This window comes from Pelodiscus sinensis, chromosome 9 (genome assembly GCF_052426305.1).
Source record: "Pelodiscus sinensis isolate ZL-2025 chromosome 9, ASM5242630v1, whole genome shotgun sequence".
Classification (NCBI taxonomy): Eukaryota; Metazoa; Chordata; order Testudines; family Trionychidae; genus Pelodiscus; species Pelodiscus sinensis.
In genome coordinates, this window is record NC_143060.1 from 25,616,824 (window position 1) to 25,636,309 (window position 19,486).

The 19,486-nt window shown below is 42.2% G+C and overlaps 1 protein-coding gene across 3 annotated transcripts in view; it reads right to left on the minus strand.

Annotated features, from left to right (window-relative positions):
• The window catches only part of SLC44A5 (solute carrier family 44 member 5), a 234,804-nt gene that overhangs the window by 45,955 nt on the left and 169,363 nt on the right, over positions 1–19,486 (minus strand). For all 3 annotated transcript variants that reach the window (XM_006130408.5, XM_075936275.2, XM_006130407.5), the window contains exons 3-5: positions 18,176–18,249; positions 6,225–6,309; positions 2,231–2,315 (exon numbers count right to left, since the gene is read on the minus strand). In XM_006130408.5, coding sequence (XP_006130470.1) covers positions 2,231–2,315; positions 6,225–6,309; positions 18,176–18,249 — 244 coding nt within the window. The remainder of the gene's footprint in view (positions 1–2,230; positions 2,316–6,224; positions 6,310–18,175; positions 18,250–19,486) is intronic.

A 19,486-nucleotide genomic window follows, 5' to 3' on the forward strand; every position in this document is an offset into this window, starting at 1 on the left:
TCACTTACTAAAACTTTGTATTGAACACACACATGAAAAAATTCTCTGAATGGCCTTGATCTAACTCCCTAAGCACAGGCAGCCCTAGATATGAATATGGTGGTGCAGCAGCACAAGACATGTGGCATGGCACAAGACATTTTTTCAGTGCACTTATAAAGACAACTTTGATCAATAAAATCTCATGAAGCTAAAATTGCTTCACTCTCTTCTACAGGAGCGTCAGTCAAATCCACTTTCAATGATGCTGGTCAAGTGAAGCAATCTTTACGGGATTGTTCCAAATGAAAGGCAGTCGACTGCCCTTGCAGAGTTCCCACCCATGTCAAAGCGACACATACCAAGGATGAAAGTCACATCTCTGCCAACGAAAGCCAAAATAAGCAAGATGTGTGTGAGAAAGTAAGAGCCAGGAATAAGTAAAGCACTCACTATGCAGGCCTTGTGGATCAATGGGCCGCTGGTCTGTTCTGCCTGAGCACACACAAAGCCCGCCTCTCTAGAAAGCAGTGGCTTCAGAAAAACTGCACTCATTACAAAGCTACTCTGTCTGGACCCACTCCACTTCAGCGGTTTACAGGAGGAAGAATTGAATTTACCCTTAAGGACATAGCGTGCAAGAGCCTTAAGCAATTTTTTTTAACATAATGAACATTTGAGGAAATGTCCATACCAGAAAGAGAATTTTAAGCCACAGGCCAGGACTTGGTGGATACAAAAGTCTAGAGGATTAGCCTTGGGCCAGGGAATGAGGAAACCTGAACTCTATCCTTGTTCAGACAATGAATCACCATCTGTAAAACTGGCACTGATATTTGCCACACAGGGGGTTTGCAAGGCAACATTTAAACATTTGTCTGTAAAACATTGTCTATAACCCAGAGTATTAACAAGGCCTGGCAGCATTAGCACAAGTATGAACAAAACTCAGGCCCTCTCTGATTCTCATGCCTGGGCTCACTCAGGTAAATGATCTAGTTTGGGGGACCACCACAACCTCCTCTAAAAGTCACCATGTGAAGTGTCTAGTCAAAGTGGGTCTTCAGCATTTTCACAACAGCTGGAGATTAAAACCTTTCATCTGAATTATCATCCAAAGATTAGAAAAGGTCAAAAACCCCTCTCCAGGTTCACAGATCTGTTGTGAACCTGAAAATAGATACATTAAGATACAACCTGGTTATGACAAACATTCCACCTGGCTTGCTTCACAGCAGTGACTACTTAATTACAGCACAAGACACTATCCAAGAGGGCATTGCACAACAGCAGTAGCACTAACTTCTGTATTTCTTAATATTATGCAGTTTTCCCTGTAACCTAAGAGACTGCCCCAGCATGCTAGGTAGTAAAATCAAGGCCACAGCACCACAAATCAACACACAGCCTGGTTGGAGCAGCCCCTGCCAGCAGCAGGCCTGGGTATGCTGCAAGCCAGGGCTCTACTGGACATTTGGAGCACCCCTGTCCACAGTGTGCGTGTGTGTGCGCGCTCCAACTGGGATGAAGACCCCCCTCCGCCCATTGCCCCTTTAATCAGTAAACCATTCAACATTACGATTAACCAGTTAACCAATTAAATGGGATTTTATATCCCTGCCCTACACCCCACCCCATTCATTCTCCACCCACTGGACTGGGTGTGGGAGTAAGAGCTTCTGCTCAACAGGACTAGAGAGGTTTCAGTATTTCAGCCCTGTGGAGCACACCTGAAGGGGAAAGAACATGCTCTTGGCAGCTCTTCCTCGGCCCCCAACCCTCAATCTTGCTTCCTCCCTGCTCCCACTGCCGGTCTCCTACACATACCCCCCCCCCCCCACATACACACACATCCCCAAGGCCCTGCCCTGAAGGACCCGACAATGCTGGGTAAGTCTGCTAGCATGGCTATAACAACAAGCACTAATTATATTGCTGTACAATCACTCATGTTATATCCATGAATGCCAGCTAGTCAAATTCACTCACACTCATCCTGGGAATTTTTTCCATTTTAAATCCAAAAACAAACACTACTATGCATTTCTATTTATTTTCTCCTGCTATTCATTAACAATATACACTGAATATGCTACGCAGTGTACTCTGGAACGTGTTTATACACACTGAACTCTACAATACAAACTATATTGTACAAAATGTAACTAGTTAATCAAATAACTTTTGTCAAGTTTTAAGCAAGAATAAGTGAGAAGGCAGTGAGAATGTTTTCTTCTTATTTTTCACCTACCTGTGTTGTAGGGCACTGTAGGTTTATTAGCACTATTGGGCTGGCACATTTCAGAATGTTAAAGTAAAACAAAATGGTCTTGTTCCTAAAGAGAAATAGGAATAAAAATAACTATTTGAATATGTATTGGTTAATATCCATAGTACTCACATACCACAGACAGATTTACAATGGACACGATCAATTTTAAATATTCTTATCCTAAAAGGATACTGCAAATTCCAGGTGAGAAATGAAAATCAAGCAAAAACAGAAGTGCCCAAACTTATATGTATGTTTAGTCAAATTCCTTTGTTTCATTGTGAGAAGTGGTTTCCTCCACAGGAGCCTTAGCTGACATCCACTTGTTCTTAGAGGATGGCCCAGAACTGGTAGGCTAGCTACATGGCAAACCAGACCACCTTTTCATGTTCTGTTGTACACCTGCATATGCTGGTACATACAGCACACAGAAGGTGGCACCAAAAATCAATCAAGAGTGTTTTGTTACTCAAAACCTGAAGCAGCTGCCTAGGAAAGCAGGAACACCTAGGCAACTTACAAACCCAAGTACTGGCCAGAAGCAAGGGTGAGACTGTGGCTGGCAGTGTATAAGGAGAAAAGGAAGAAGCAGCAGCCTTCTGACCCTTCACTTTTATGCCAGGACCAGGACAATGTGGTCTGGGCATGCAGCTACTGCAGTAGACTTGTATCAGTAGCAGTGGAGACAAGAGCTGGCCAGAACATTTTTATTGCCATGTAAAATGAAAACAAATTTTGAAATCTCAAAAGTTGCTGTGCAACAGAATTGTACTGCAGGCAGCTCTATGGGAAACCTCTGCAAAAGGAGCCGGTTTAGACAAGGCCATGGTCCTCCCCCTCCATAGTAGGCAGCAAAGTTAGTTGTGTGTGAAGGGACTGCATGCTAACGGAAAAACTAAAAAAAAAAAAAAGTTTTGCAGCACCTTAGAGACGAACAAAAAATGTAAATGGTATCATGAGCTTTTGTGAGCACAGCCCACAAAACTCCATTCATCTGAAGAAGTGAGTTTTAACCATGAACGCTCATGATACCATCTACATTTTTTTAGTCTCTAAGGTACTGCAAGACTATTTGTTGTTTTTTAAGTTTTTCCAGTTATAGACTAACACATGGCTACTCCTCTGAAACTTTTGAAAAAGTAATGGAGAACCCACTGATGCGTGAGATTCCTCCAGAACCCTCTGACAACACAGCTGCCTCTCCCCCACTACATGGCTGTACCTTCAAGACCCACTCTGACCCCTAATACATAAGCGTAGCAAACTGCAACTCTCTGTGCAACTGGGAATAGTTCATCTGGTCTGACATTTTAGAGGTCAGGAGGCTTTCACTCACTCATGCTCAGTCACATACTAGTTAAGAAAGCAGTCATACACTCTTGACAAATATAACCCAACCCTTAGCTGTTGTGTCTTCAAATCAACAAAGTAAATTTTGGGCTGAAATATCATATGTCTGTATAATTTCTCTTGGAGTGTGTACCATTTGTGAGCTGCTCATGCTATTAACACATTGTTTTACTCTCATTTTGATGTGTTTGACTGACCGCTGATATTAGTGGAGACAACGAAGATTAAACGTGTATGGCAGACTCCTTTAAAGCATATTATATTCTGTGCTAGCATTATTTTCTATATGAAGCACAACAAATTGAGAGATTATATGGAGATGAATGGGTGGAGTACAGTGAAATGAAAAGGTGCAGAATTCCCCTAGAGAGATACAGAAGGCAACACAAGGTGGAATTAATTTGACTGTGTGAAACTCATTGCAGCACAGTTGTTTTGTCAGATGATCTATGGATCCAGGCTTGGCTTTATGTGACATGATTTCTGAAATATGGACTTCAATGCAATATTTGTGCTGAATGTTTGAAGCTATTAATATAGGCACAAGACTCATAATAAAGAGACTGCCATCACTCTCCACGGGAAAGCAGCATGCAGATATCAAAGCCTGCTTGGGAGGCCCACTAACCTAGCTCAAACTTTTAGGTTCTACAAACCCCACCCCCCATGGGGGCTATGTTGTGGGCTACTCAGTGGGAAAAATGAAGGCACTGCAGGACCCCTGGGTTTGGCAGCTTGTCATTAGAGATGAAAGTTGATCAGGGGATTTTTTTAAAATAAATGTTGAGGAAGTCATGCCTGATACTACAGTTGTGCAGGACTGGTCCTTGGGGCCTGTGAAAAGCTGGTTTGTGATTGTTTAGAGGGGCTCCTTTGGCTGCCTCTGACACTAGTGCTGCCATAAGCTCTCTGGTGGCCACTGGCCAAATGATCCCGTGTCACTTCTGAATTACCAATTTATAGCAAGCTCCTCAACATGGAAACTGAGTGCCAGCTCCCAGCCCCAAGCCTCTTAGGAAGGGAAAAGAGAGGGAAAGAGGATTTGTGTTTGTATGAACCAGGGAAAGGATGACATACAGGTAAAGAGGAAGAGCCAAGTAACAGAGAAGGAAAATAAGTGAGCGAGCAAACAACAGATATAGAGAACACGTACAATGGACAACAGAAAATGGGGTGAATGCAAAAGAATCCTTCTGCTTCTCCCAAGGGGAAGAAAGCCCTCAGCCACCAATGTCACTACTTGTTTCTCCTTCTCCTAGTCCTGTGGTGGATTGTGCAGGTGTGAGAGGCAGAGTCCAGTTTCTGCATCCTTTCTGCTTTGCATAGGCCCATGGAAGGGTTGGCCTCTGTCCCAGTTACCTCTCCTGATCCCCCTATAACTCCGGCCTGGGGCAGTTTCTCCTGGCAGTTTCATTCCCTATGCAAGAGAAGGGAAATCCTTCTGGCCACCTTCCCTGCAGTTCTCCCCAGCTCCATACAGGATCCTGCAGGAGCAAGTGGCACAGACTGCCACCAGACTTCTCCTCTGCTCTCTTCTCTGTTGGGAGGGAATCCTAACCCAGGTGGTCTTGCACATCCCTCCCTGTCTCCATGCATTGGGCCTGATGGAAGCCCCTCTGGCTGCAATTCTGGACACTTACTTCTTCTGTTCTACTCCTGTAAGCTGAATGGGAGGAGAAATAAGAGGCAGCAGAAAAGCTGTATCAGCTGTGGGCTTTTCCTTGCTGCCTACATTGAACTGGATTTAGCATCAGTGATAATGAAGTGAAGGGTGTTTAATGCAAACTTAAAAAAACCCTTCCCTTTAATGCGGTTTTGTGGATCCAACTTAGGTTTTCATAGAAATAATGTTTCAACATACTATATTTAGCTATTTTAATCTGCAAGTACTTCACAGATACTAACAGATTAACTAATCCGCACAGTCCCCCAGTTGTGCTAGAAATTGCCACCCAAATTTTAGAGCTTGGAAAATAAAGTTGGTTTAAGATGCTAGCCCAAGGCCACAAAGGGAGTCAGTGTCAGAGCTGTCTGTCTCCCAAACCTGAACTCAGCCCACATGTCCCTGTAGAAGAAAAAAGTCAGCAGGTAGCTAGCAACTGACAATGAGAGTTCTCTTCTTCTTACTTTCAGCAGCTGTTTGGTACTTAATACCTGCTGAGCAAGGAAATGCTAGTTTATACAAAGCGAGAAGCAGTCTGCCATAATTTGGGGTTATTCCTCCCCAGGGATGAACATAAAGATTTCTCAAAGGGCATATTAGTTAAATGTCCTAACCTGAGCAGTTGCAGCTAATCAGAGTCTTCATCTCTTATAAAGAGACTTTAAAATATGGCTCTTTTTGCCCCTAATGACACAAGGTATACTTTATAATGATATTTTATTAATCACAGCCTCCATACTATGCAAACAGCTGCATTATGGTAATAAATCAGGTCTAAATCTCCACTGATCAACTGAGTTTTTTCAGAAACCTTAACTGGAATAAATGCAGAAAGGTGAGGGTGGAGACTGTTTCTTTTTCAGGCTCCCAATTTAATTACCAGGAGGCTGAGGGCTGATGCCTCATTTCTCATTCACACTGCATGGGAAAGAAAGCTAAATGAATGCTCTGAGTACTCACTCATTTACAGTGTCCTTCTGGCCACAGAACTGCCCATAGCTGTCAGTTGGATAGACCACCTTCCTGGGGTCACCATGCACCCAAGCTGCAAATATATAGAGAAATAGATCTTTTCACACCTTATTCCAAGTGTCCAGCAGCAGCCGCCTGATAGTTCAATTTCTTTAGCAATTAAAATGCACCGTCTGCCATGTACTATTTTAACCTCTCCCAACAGCTACTAAAAGAGAATTGATTTTCCTTAAACTGCAGATTTCATCATGAAAAAATAAAATAAAATATGGATCAATGAGTCACATAGTAAAACATTTTTCTTTTTGCTTCAGGGTGCACACGTCTGGGTTGTAGCCAGAATATGAGGTAATGCACTTAGAAATTAATGATTATTCAAAAGAGAAAGAGGAGGCATTGCAAAACCTTTGTTGGCTTAAAGCCACACAGTGCTATGGAGCTAAGCCTCACAGGCCAAACTGAGCCTTTGCTCATACCCACAACCTCACTGAAATGAATGGGGTTACATGGATGTGTGAGAAGGCAGGATTCAGTGATGACAATCTAGCAGACACTGAGTCACATTAACAAGGGATGCAACCCCCAATTTCAAGGATATAAAAGCAGTAGGCTCAGCTCTCAGTGCTGTGGCTGGCCATGCCAATTTGTTCTTTACACAACAGTAGAGACTCAACTGTGTGAATACAGATCCTCAGCCTGAACTGGAGGATACTACTTCTATTCCTCCTCAACTTCAGGCAAGGAGTTCTCATTCTTGACAGTCTTTTTCCTCAAACTAATTATTTCGATTAGTACAGTCCTCTCCTGTTCTGGATCTAGTACACCACTAGGAAAAATCACCATTATTATATATTTTTTTCTTAGCTACCGAGGTCAGACCTAATTTTCACAACTCCCCAGTAAGCTCTGAATAATTTTGATTGCCCTTGGCAATCATAATTTCTATCAAGTCTCAGGGTGTGTCTAGACTACAGGGTTTTGTCGACAAAAGTGGACTTTTGTCAACAAAACTATACCTGCGTCCACACTACCACTGAGTTCTGTCGACATAACGCCGACAGAACTCAGCAGTTTTGTCGACGCTGGTAAACCTAATTTTACAAGGCAAAACGCCTTCTGTCGACAGAGTTTCTGTCGACAGAAGGTGTTATTGCATGTAAACTGTCCTTTGCGTCTACACTACCATGTCGACAAAGCAGCTTGCTTTGTCAACAGAACTCAATGTAGTCTAGACGCTCTTTGTCGACAGAAGTTTTGTCGACAGTATCTGTCGCCAAAACTTCTGTCGACAGAAGCCTGTAGTCTAGACGTACCCTCAGAGGGGAAGCCATGTCAGTCTGTATCTGCAAAAACAACAAGGAGTCCCATGGTACCTTAAAGACTAACAGATTTATTTGGGTGGGTAAAAACCACTTTGTCACAAAAGCTTATAACCAGATAAATCTCCTAATCTTTAAAGTGCCACAGGACTCTTCATTATCATGTCTATCTCTATCCTCCACAAAACAAAACAATCAGAACTTCACCTCACAAGTAAAGGATAGTGCCAGCATATCAGTAGGCCATATGCCCCCCCCCCCCCATCCCTAGATTTGGGCTGCTAATACAACTGCTGTAAAATGTGGCTGGCATTACTTTAATTCACTGTGATCATTCCTCAGTCTTTGTCCTGTAGTGTGTAAAAGAGACTATGGCCATTATGGTTCTTTTTAGTCCCTAGTTTCCTCCTCTCAGACTGTACATGGAATGTCAGGAGCCACTTAGCATACACTTTAGGCTCTGATCTATACAAATTATTTTCAACTTGTTCCTCCATAATTGCCCCACTTTTCTCTTGATTTTGAGGTGCTAAAAATTTAGTCATATTTGGAATTAAATCTTCCTTAAGGTCATTGCAGTTGTAGGGGCACTTAGATACTACAGTGATAGCTAGAATGGAAGTCACAGAAAAACAGATGTAATACTTATCCTTTGCAAGTCACAGAAAAATAGATGTAATGCTTATCCTTACAGATTATGGGCTAGATCTGCAATATACTCTCTATTGACTTTAACATAGCTGCACCACTATATACCTACTCAGAATGTGCTGTGTTATCTTTCATCCTAAATCGTTTTATTTTACTTGCACTCTTCATTTCTGGCCCTTTACCTAGTTTTTTAATATGTCTCAATTGCACCATGCTTTTTGATTTGTAAAACCGATCTGCTAGCTGAACTCAGATACTTTCTAGACATTCAAATAAATGCTGGCTGTCTATTTTTTCCTTATCTATTAATGCCCTGGATCAGCAAAGTACAAAAATTCTGCACCTGTGAGATGTCACTCAGTAATGTAACCTAATGTATTAGATGTGAACTTCCTTAGATGAATCCATAAAGTCTTTTCATAAGCCAAATGTATACACATCTAATGTAGTAAACATATACATTTTGAATGAGTGGCTTGTTTCTGTGTGGTACTGTATGCTTTCCTTCTTCGTGACTATATAGTAACAGGGAGCATTCTTTAGTCTTTAATATTTCCCAACCATCTCATGAAGTTAAAAGAGAAAACCAAATGGATCAGTTTTCTCAGTGGAAACCAAATGTGTTTAACCCCTTATTTATATGTTCTTAGATGGGTTTTCTTTATCAGCTTTTCTGCCACCAAAAATAGTTTTTAAAAGTATCTGAAGATTACTAAAAGAAACCATTTGTTCCCTTCTTGACTATATTTTCCCTTACACTAGCACAGCATGGATAAAACAAATCAGATTCAATGTAATGCTGAGATTTCAGTAGCAAAATGTCTTCTGCATTGTAAAGATAATTTGCAATTATCTGCTACTGCAAACTATATCCCATTTATAGGTAGGATATTTTATCTTCAATTACTTCCCCCCTATATCAAAACACAATTCGGAAAAAAAAGACGACGACTGTGGTGTAACTGTGCCAACCATCTCAGAACATGATTTACATGGAGATGACAAAAATTGGATACTATAAAATTATATCCAGATAAAGTATATTTTGTTATGTATTATTCTTGCTGTTTTATCATTTCTCATTATTCATCATCCAGTGCCCACTGAAGTCATTCCAATGACTCTCACTGGTTTCATTAGCTTAGGACTAGGGCCTAAAACACTAATATGATCCTTCGCAATGGCTTTGTGGGCATTAGTGAAATTCAAGTGTTGGAACATTTTGCTCACTTTTTTTTTTGCAAAGTAATCTGAAAAGTATTTCCAGTCTTTAGGGATTCCCGTCCAGTTTCCTTCATCCAATTGTGCAGACCTATTCAAACTTGGTTGCAGCTTTCCTCAGTCATATTGGGGCACTAAACCAATTTTAGAGAAACCCGGTTTAAAAAATATAGTAAACAAGCTTTTCTCTGTCAGCACTTGCTCTCACCAACTTTACTTGACTCAAAGCTTATCTAGAAAACAGATTTATCTGGATTTTTTGTAAAATTGGTTTCCTTTAGTTTGAAATCACATCTGTGGAAGGGGGCAAGGGGAAAGTACATCACAACTAATTTGCAGAGAGAAACTGAGAAGAATTGGTCCATTATAAATGATGAATAGTTACAATTTGATTAATAATGCTGCACAAAAGAGAAAAAAACAGTTATTTCTTTCTTTGTGAGTTAGAACAAAGTTGGGGAAGAATCCCATCTCCTATTCTGTTCAATGTAGAATTGTACCAGCAGTCTACATTGACATGGATGGTTATTGTAATGATTAGCCTTACACAGTACTATTTATATCTTATTTGTTGCAGAGCCCTACTGGTGACCTAATATCAAGTACTACATTAAATGGAATTTAGGTATATATAATTTTAATGCCAGCAAAAAGTTCTGTGTGGTCTGATGTTTATAAAATCATATTTTGAATGCTAGCATACACAGCTAGGATGAAACAAATACAATCAACCAACTATCAGTGCAGGAGTGAGGCAGCATATACCTAAGAGCTGGAAGGGACCTTGAGAAGTCATCCAATTCAGTCCCCTACCCCCAAGGCAGGACCAAATACCATCTCCAACAGATTTGCCCCAGATCCCTAAATGTCCCCCTCAAAGATTGAACACTCAACCTTGATTTTAGGAGACTAATACTCAAGCCACTAAGCTATCCCTCCCCAGACATAGTAGTTGATAGACGGGGATCCACATTTAGGACAGCTACAGTTCTGTTACTGAAGTGGATCAAGTAAACTAGAATGATATCAGAAATGGCTGATATCTGTCATTTTAAATGTTTATCAAATACAGGTTGAACCTCTCTACACCAGCACACGCTGGTCCAGCAACATCCACAATCCAGCATGATTTTAGTTAGCTGTATGGCCACTTATCATGGGAGTAGCCAAGTTTTCCATGTCCCATAACGTTTGTTTACAGCCCACATCTAGATCTCAGTGTTCTGTGCTGTTATTTAGCTCTAATTTGCCCCTAAATGTCTTCTAAGAGCCCAGTAAGCAGTGGAAGTGTTGTTAATACTGCTAGACAATATTGACAATCCTGTGGTTCAGCACATTCTCTGGTTTAGCATAAGGATGTAAATTCCCATTTAATTGGTTAACCGGTTAAATATCTTATATATTTTCCTTTGGGATGACAGAGTGACATCATCACTCTGGGCTCAAGGCCCCTCCATCCTCAGCTGCCAGCCTCCTTCCTCCACAATGCTGGGGGGGGGGGGGGAGGAGAAGAGCTGCGCAGCTTCCTCCTTCCCCCGTGCGCCGGAGGGGGTGAGGGAGGAGCCACAAGGCCTCCCTCCTCCCCTGTGCTCTGGGGTGACGGGAGCTGTAAGACCTCCCTCTTCCCCCATTCTCTGGGGGTGTGAGAGAGCCATGACGCCTCCCCCGTGCTCTGGGGGTGGGGAGCTGCGAGGCCTCCCCTCCCAGTGGGGCGAGAGCCATGAAGCTTCTCCGCCCACATCCCCAGTCCCCTCACACGCACCCAGGGCCAAGACTGCAAACCCCCCAGTCCCCTCACAGACCCTCTCAGCTGAGACTCTGCACCCTAATCCCCCTTGCATCCCCTCCACCAACACCCTGTACCCCAGTCCCCTCACTCAGCCCTTTCACCAAGACCCTGTGCCCTCAGCCCACTCCTGCACCCTCCCCCCAGCCAGAGACCTACCCCAGAGAGAGGGGGGATGGTGAGCATAGCAAGGAGGGGGCTCAGTCCCTTAGTATTTTTTAACCAGTTAACCGATTAAAGGGGAGAGCGGGCAAAGGGGGAATTGCTCCAGCCTGGTTGGAGTACCCCCCCCCTGCCTACCACTGAGCTGGAGCACCCCCACTTCACCTGCTGCAGATTCCAGCCCCCACCGAATAACCTTAACTGGTAAGTCTTATCCTTAACCAGTTAAACATTCACATCCCTAGTTTGGCACTGATAAGGTCCTGAGGATGCAGAACTTGACAGGTTCACCTGTACTATTTTTTTTTCCCTGTGTGATTAAGTCACTGGATACAAATACTGAAAACTCCCTGAAAAGGAGAAACTGTGATTAGAACAACTGCTTCCATTGACACTTAAAAACTAACGGATAATCTATTTAGATTATCTGAGTCAATCCCTCAACAGTGTGCTTCTTAGGAATGCAGGCTTTCATAGCGTTATTTTGTTTCCCTTGAAGATATGTTTTTAATGTTTTGATACGTGGAAGAACAGGCCTACCCAACCATGCTTATGGCTTTTTAATACAAGCAATTTACAAAGGCAGTGAAGCAGATAATAGGACATGTGATACTGAATTTGTAAACCCATGCTGATGACACCGCTGTTACATAAGCATTCCTAGAAGCAGGACTACTTCATAAGCAAAATATTGTTTACTACTTTACAGGTGGTCCACCAGCCCAGTGGTTAATCTCCAGTTATGCCCCTGAACACACATCATCTGTTTTAGAAAAATAAATGTTTCATAGCTAGAGCTATGGAAATGTGCGGGGTGGGGGGAAAACACATGAAGAGCAAGGAGCATCTTAGCTGAAGAACAAGCATGATGATCTCAAATTTGCGTTTAGAATCTAAATCCATCAACCCTTTACTATAAGACAAAATTATGTTAAAATGTAAGAAGAATTTCTAAACATGAAGTGGATCCTTGAGGATAAGATTTTACACATTGTGGAGATGGTTTACTTTGATACACGATCATAACTCTTGGCTTGGCTAAGAGCAGTGAAGGATAAAAACAGCATTGTTCCTTTGATATAAGAGAGACATCTGGAGAAATGCGCTCTTGCAAATAAAATGGTGAAGCTATTGATTTTAACCTCAGTGTTGGGAATGGGGGTGGGATTGATTTTTCTTTGTATCAGACACACTTCTGGAGGCTGTGATCAGGTTGGTATATGAACTATGGTCCAGGAATGAATCTAAATTACACTCAGTTTTGTTCCTTTTGAATTATTCCATTCTTTGAAGTCTTGAGCTCTTTCTATGATAGTTAATTAGCTGCCCTTCACATGCAGTTTGCTGAATGAAAACTACCATAGATTTTAAGCTGTCTGGTAGGTTTTTTTTAAAGTCTCTTCCTGAGAAGCCCAAAGTCTCTCAAATAAACAGGAAGGATTGAACTAGTTCTCTAAGGAATTAAATTTTCATCGAATATTAAAACTGGCATGTTTCTTTCATATGTAAAGTTAACACACTGATAGAAGAAATAACTCATGTAATAAATATTTTGGTTCAGTATAATCAATCATCAGAAACCACTGCTGAAGCAGGATGGAGACAGGTTATTACCATAAATGGATGAAGCTGATCTTTCAAGGAGATTTTATTACCTTTAACCCAGACCCCACTTCAGCCCTCTTTAAAAACACACATCAAGCAAAATTATACCTGTGGTTACATAAGTGCACACACAGCTGATGGTAGAAAGTGGGTCTCGGATTTTCAGTCAGCAGCAGCTCCAAGTGATAGGTGGAGCTATCTTCCCTTTAGTGTAGCAGTGAAAGTAACTAAAAATTTTTCACAGGTAGGCTACGTCTACATTGGCATCCCTTTCCGGAAAAGGGATGCTAATGAGAAGAGTCAGAATTTCAAATCCGTGGGGGATTTAAGTAGGAATAAGAAATCCTCCGGAAAAGGGCTTATTTTCTGGAGAATCGCGTCTAGACTGGCGCTTTTCTCCGGCTTATCCCCAAGCCGGAAAAAAGCGGCAGCCATGTAAATGCAAATTTAAATCCCCCGCGGATTTGCAATTCCAACTCGTCTCATTAGCATCCCTTTTCCGGAAAGGGATGCCAATGTAGACGTAGCCGTACTGTCTTATTGCAACCCAGGTCCTTGCTAGCTCTTTAAATAGCTCCCTGATGGCTTTTACCACAACTCAGCCAAGCTTTGCCAGAGTTGTACACCAGGCTGCACCCCCTTACTTTTACCTCTGCCAGACAAATGGCATGTGAAATGAGGACGCTATTCTGACACCAGGCAAGACACCAGGGAAATTGACTTTTTTATTTCTATAATAAGCCTTAAGACATAACTCAAGATGAAGAACTGATTTATAATCTATTTTCTCTTCATGATGTAAGCAGGATCTGAGGGATTTTCCCCTTTCAGCTAGCTGGAAGGGGGAAGAGACTCTGGGCGTGTCTATGCAAATACAGTTTGCTCCTGCTTTGTTTAGATTTCTTAGATATTCAGCAAATGGAGTGGAATTTTATTCATTGTAAGCAACTTAATTTGTGTCCCAACACCAGCTATCTTTGCATTAAATGCAGAGATAGCTAAAATATGGTTACCAATCATTGGAGACTGATATGCAGAAGCCACAGCCAATAAGTAGATGGCAGTGGATGGTGACTGACAGAAAGCAGGGCAGTGGCGGAGGGATGTGATGAAAGGCCAGCCAGGGTGGCACTGGAGTGATGCAACACAAAGCCAGCAGGGCAGCAGTGGTGCAACAAGCAGCCACCAGGGCAGCAGTGGCAAAGCATGACAAATGGTCAGCAGAGTGGCGCCAGAGAGCAGCAAACAGGTGGATAGCATGAGACAAGCCGAGTGAGTAAGATGCCTCTTTATCTGCCCTCATCCAGGGTGGGAGGCAAACTCTGCGGATGTACCTCTGAACTCTGGGTCTACACTGACCAAGGGGAGTAACTGTGTGTGGGGAGCAGAGAAGGGTTGGGCATGCGAAGGGGACATTTACATTGCAGGACTTAAGAACCTAAGAGGAAAAGGACATTGCCCAACCTACTTGGGGTGGGACTGTTACTCGTGATTTATATTTATGGACCCTGTTTATTAAATGTTAAGTTATTTCCCTCCCTTTTATTAAAAATCTCTTTTCTATGCTCAGTCTGTGCTTGTGGGTGGGGAAACATTGTCTTTCTGAGGCACACAGAGGTGGTCTGAGGCACACTGGGTTGGAGGTCGAACCAGTTGTGTTTGATTGATTGAGAGGAACCCCTAGATGTTGAAGCCATCCCTGGCTGCTATTGGCTTTACCTGGCAAAAGGATGAACTTTATTGACCCTCATGCATTTTGAGCAGGACTGGCCTTTGGAGCAGGACCCTGTCTGATTTCATCTTTAATTTAAAATGAGAGAGAGTAAAAGGTAGGATGAATCATAAACTGAGAACAAAGAAAAAACAAGCACCCCACATGCAGGGTCTAGATTTGGATCTGAACTATGGGTATTCAGATCCAAGAATTTGGATCCACCCATCACAGATAAAAATAGTGGCCAGCCACAAAATGTGGACCTGGATCCAGGGCAGGATTCCAAACCACTCAATGTTTTATACCTAAGGGTTTGTTTAGAAGGCTTTTTTCCTAATAGGATTCCAAGGACAGATTCACCATCACACACCACACTGATCCTATTGTTTGAGACCACAGAATCAGGGAAAAGAGGAATCTGGCTAATCACTCATCTTTTGCTTCCCTCTGCTTCTGCAACCTATTTTATGCAGAATTCGATGTTTGGAAACTGGACATGCAAAGCTGCCACAAAGGCCTAGCCAAAGGATTAAGAGAGATTTGTGCAGTGTGAGAGGGAGATTGTTTAGGCTGGCAAGAAATGTACAAGAATGCGGCATAACTATAAATTGCCAGCATTTGCCTCTGCCTTTCTTTGTCTGCTCATCAGTGTGCCAATACTCTGTTGGACACAACATCCAGAGCAGGGGCCACTCACCTGTCAGGGGACTGTTCACATATTAACGAGAACAAGGAATGCTCCAATGATCTAAGCCCAGTTCATCCACTCAGGTTGCATGTTTGAGAGGTGAAGGAAGGACAAGAACAAAACAATAATACATCAGCTGAGCATGCATAGGGGGAGATGGGAGGAAGAGCTGATAGAACATTAGAAGAGGAGCAGGGAATTAAAAGATTCCAAATATGGTTTACTTCTGCTTCCGGTGGGAAGCCTGGCCAGTCTGCAAGTGCAGTGTGCAGTCCTGCTGATACTGCTGCTAGCCAGGACTAAGCCATCTCATTTTGCCATTTTCTGACCCAATGGGTGATAACTCATACTGTGCCACGCTCTGACAACTGTTCCTCCTCATGCCTATTACAACTAGGAATGGAGTTTTTCCCTTTCCCACGCTCTCTCTCACACACATGCCAAATGAGTGCTGGTATCAGCTGGAATGAAACAAGATGCCAGTGAGATATGGACAATCAAAGTGTGGGGTGGGGATTCTGATCGTAGCATGATTCTATAGCAAAGAGTACAAACAGCAGGCTCAAAAGAGGAAGCAGAGAGGAGAGGAGCATGTGCAAAATTTCATTCATATACATTCCAGTAGCAGCAGCAGATACAGACCAGCCAGATCCCCATCCCAAAATAGGATGTTCCGGCAAGCATCAGAGTCTGACCTAGGCAAGGAAGCCAAAGGACTGAAGATAAACTCATCTGAATGTGACAGTCTTCTCCCTCATCTTATACCCACTACTGTCCCCAAGGAGAACCCCACAGCTAATGAACTCATTAAAGTACTGGGTCCATGTATGGCACACAGGCACAGGACCTATAATAATAGTTTATTAGTTTACACTTTGCCAATATACAGATATTTATTCTTCCACAAATCTGAAAGCACTTTAAAGCTAGGTGTTCTCTCAGTTTTACACACAGGGAAACAGAGGCACGGAGAAGTTGCAGTATTTGCCTGACATTGCAACTTAGTGACACTCATTAGTGGAATGTGGGTCTCCTGCTTGCCAGCATCATACTCTATCCACTAGACCCCAGCTGCCTGTTATGGGGTCAGCGCGTGGTACTACTTTTAACTGCAATGATCTCCTAGAGAGCTATTGCTTTCAAGTATATTCACTTTATTTCCTTTCCTCTTTACTAAAAGCATGGTGTTCCATGAAAGGACAACATGTATGTGTGAATAAAGGAAAAAATAACACATACATAAGAGCACCTGGAGCGAGAAGAAGGAAAATTTGTTCAGTGTTTAAATCAGGAGTGGCCAAATACTGGCTTGTGGGCTGGATCCGGTCTGCCAGGGTTCCATTCAGCCGTATTTACCTGCATCTCCACAGGTACTAGAGATCACAGCTCCCAGTGGCCATGGATTGCCATTCCTGGCCAATGGGAGCTGCAATTGCTTGAATCAGCCGAGATGCAGATAAATACAGCGGTAGAGGCCCACCAAGGGCTAATGCTGGTGAACTGCTGCTGTTTTATTGCCCACCACTAGCTTAAATACTACAGGGTGAAGTGAGAGAGAGAGAGAGAGAGAGAGAGAGAGAGAGAGAGAGAGAGAGAGAGAGAGAGAGAGAGAGTGTGCTGATGAGACACAGTACAAATTATGACTTTTGGGATGCTGTGCCAGTAGTATATTCTAATGAGAAGTTGATGTACATTCCTGTTTTCTTACTGATTTCTACTAGTTGTGCAAAATCAGCCATACAGGAAGTCCCTGGGTTACGTACAAGATAGGGACTGTAGGTTTGTTCTTAAGTTGAATTTGTATGTAAGTCGGAACTGGTACATATTGTAGGGGAAACTCTAGCCAAACATTTCTCCAGAGCTCAGTTTTATTCTTCCACACCTCACTTCCCTCAGTCCTGCAGACCAGGGAGACGCGGAGCGGCTTTTCTCGCTGCGGAGGACGCGGGCGGCGGGACCGCGGCGCGTCTCGGCGGTCTGCTGGGGGGGTGGCGCAGCTAGTGCGGGGTTGCCTCACCCCGTTTGTAAGTAGGGATCCGACGTAAGTCGGATCCATGTAACCCGGGGACTGCCTGTACTTATTGTCATCTGACACCACATATAGCAAGTTTGGCTTTGGCTTTGTATTGCAGAGAAAATACTAATACGGAGTTAAAAGATTAATTACATTTTTTGTGTGCAAGCCAGGGCCATATGGCCTTTTATTAGGAAATTAAGTTCAGCCAAATATGCAAACATGCAGTGACAGTACTTTCATGGTAGTTGGCATTTGCCCTCACTCATTTAGACACTCAGTGAAGTTCTTTCAGACAAGCAAACTAAAATGGTCACTAAGGAATATCCTGAGAAGCAAACTTCTCTGTGTCCCACAATTAAATGAAATAATCTCATTTCATGCTCCATTCATTGCTCCCATAGATTCTCTCTCTAATATTTTAAAGAATGCAAAACCTCTTAAGAAAAGGAATATTTTTCTCTAGCATTTGTGTTTTGACGAGTAACAAGTGCCAGAATTTTCCTGTCTCAATTATAGTTTATGACAGGAAAATATGAACCATGGGATTTTTACCTGAATATATTTTACTTTGGGTTTTTCCATAAATAAACACATTGTTTTCAACCTTTCCCTGATAATAACAGACATTTAATCTGAGCAGATCATTCATGATTTTCTTCTAGGAAAGACACTGTTTGTTGATTATAAAGCTAAATGGACTTTTCAATTAAAAATAATGACTCACTTATTTATTCACCCCTGCAAGAGATACCACTAGTGTACCTGTGTTTACTTACCCAGAATTCCTAATGCAATGTAACCCAGAATGACGACTATGAAGATTACACAGCACAGAACATCCGTACAGTGCCTAGAGAGAAGGGAACATTTTAAAGAATTAGAAAGGTGTGCAAAATGACTCCTCCTTGTAAATGATTGATTCATGCATTATATGGTCAGAAGGGACCACAGATCTCATATAATCTAACCTTCTGTATTACATATTCCACAGGACTTTCCTGAATTAATTCCTATTTGACATTTACCATGCCTTTTAGAAAAAACATCTAATCTTGGTTTAAAAACTGTCAATGATGGAGAATCCATCACAATCCAACCTAAATTTTCACAATAGCTACTTAGAAATAAGGCACAGATATTTAATGGTCTAGCTAGTCTGAATTTATCTAGCTTCCACTTCTTAATAAACTTGCGCCACCAAACAAAACACTTCCAAACTGACCTAGGAGTCAACACTAGCAGATGTGAATTAAGATCCAAACAGGTAGCAGCTGCCACTGGTGTAAAGCAACAGTTTCATTGAAGCCAACACTGGACAAGGTCAAGAAGAAGATTGGACCCTTATGGTGAGTTTGTTTTGACACGTGTATGCTTAATTAGTGGTACTCTTTAATGTCTTGATATTTATTGTATGTATCTATATATTGAACAAAATTGTCTATTGCACAGGTTCAGGATACAATTACAAACTAACTCTGGTAAATTAAAAACATTTTTTCAAGATAAGAAGAGGCACTATTCTTCAATGAGAGGTATTGCCAGGCTGAGTTTTGAGTTTCAACATCTATTTTTGCCACAGTCCCATACAGAAAAGATAAATTAGAGCTTCTCTTGTCAAGTGAATAAAGTGCGTGTGGAGGAAGGATTCACTCTGAAATATAAGGCGCTGCAATTAGGAGCGTTTGGGGTGCAACCCAAGGCTTGAAGTGTTTTCCATCATGCACAGGACTTACAGTTTGATTCAAGGGCTCTCAGTATGCTAACTATTCGATTTGTTCCAACAACCCTGCCCAATTCCCTCCCCCACCCCAAATGACTGAAGAAATCTCACCAGAGTTTTATAAAAGTCCCATCATTCAGCTGCCATATACATGACTGGTGAAAGCCCAGAAATACTATATTTAAAAATTAAGAAGGGAGTATTAGATATAAGGGTTTATGGCTCTCTGACTCTTCTGGCCAAAATAATTCCCATTAGAAAAGACAATTTGAAAAATATGAAAGATAGGGGGACAATTATGGGTTCGAAAGAAGAGAATAAAGATCCAGATCCCAATGATTGGGAAGGGGGGAAAAGTTCACACAAC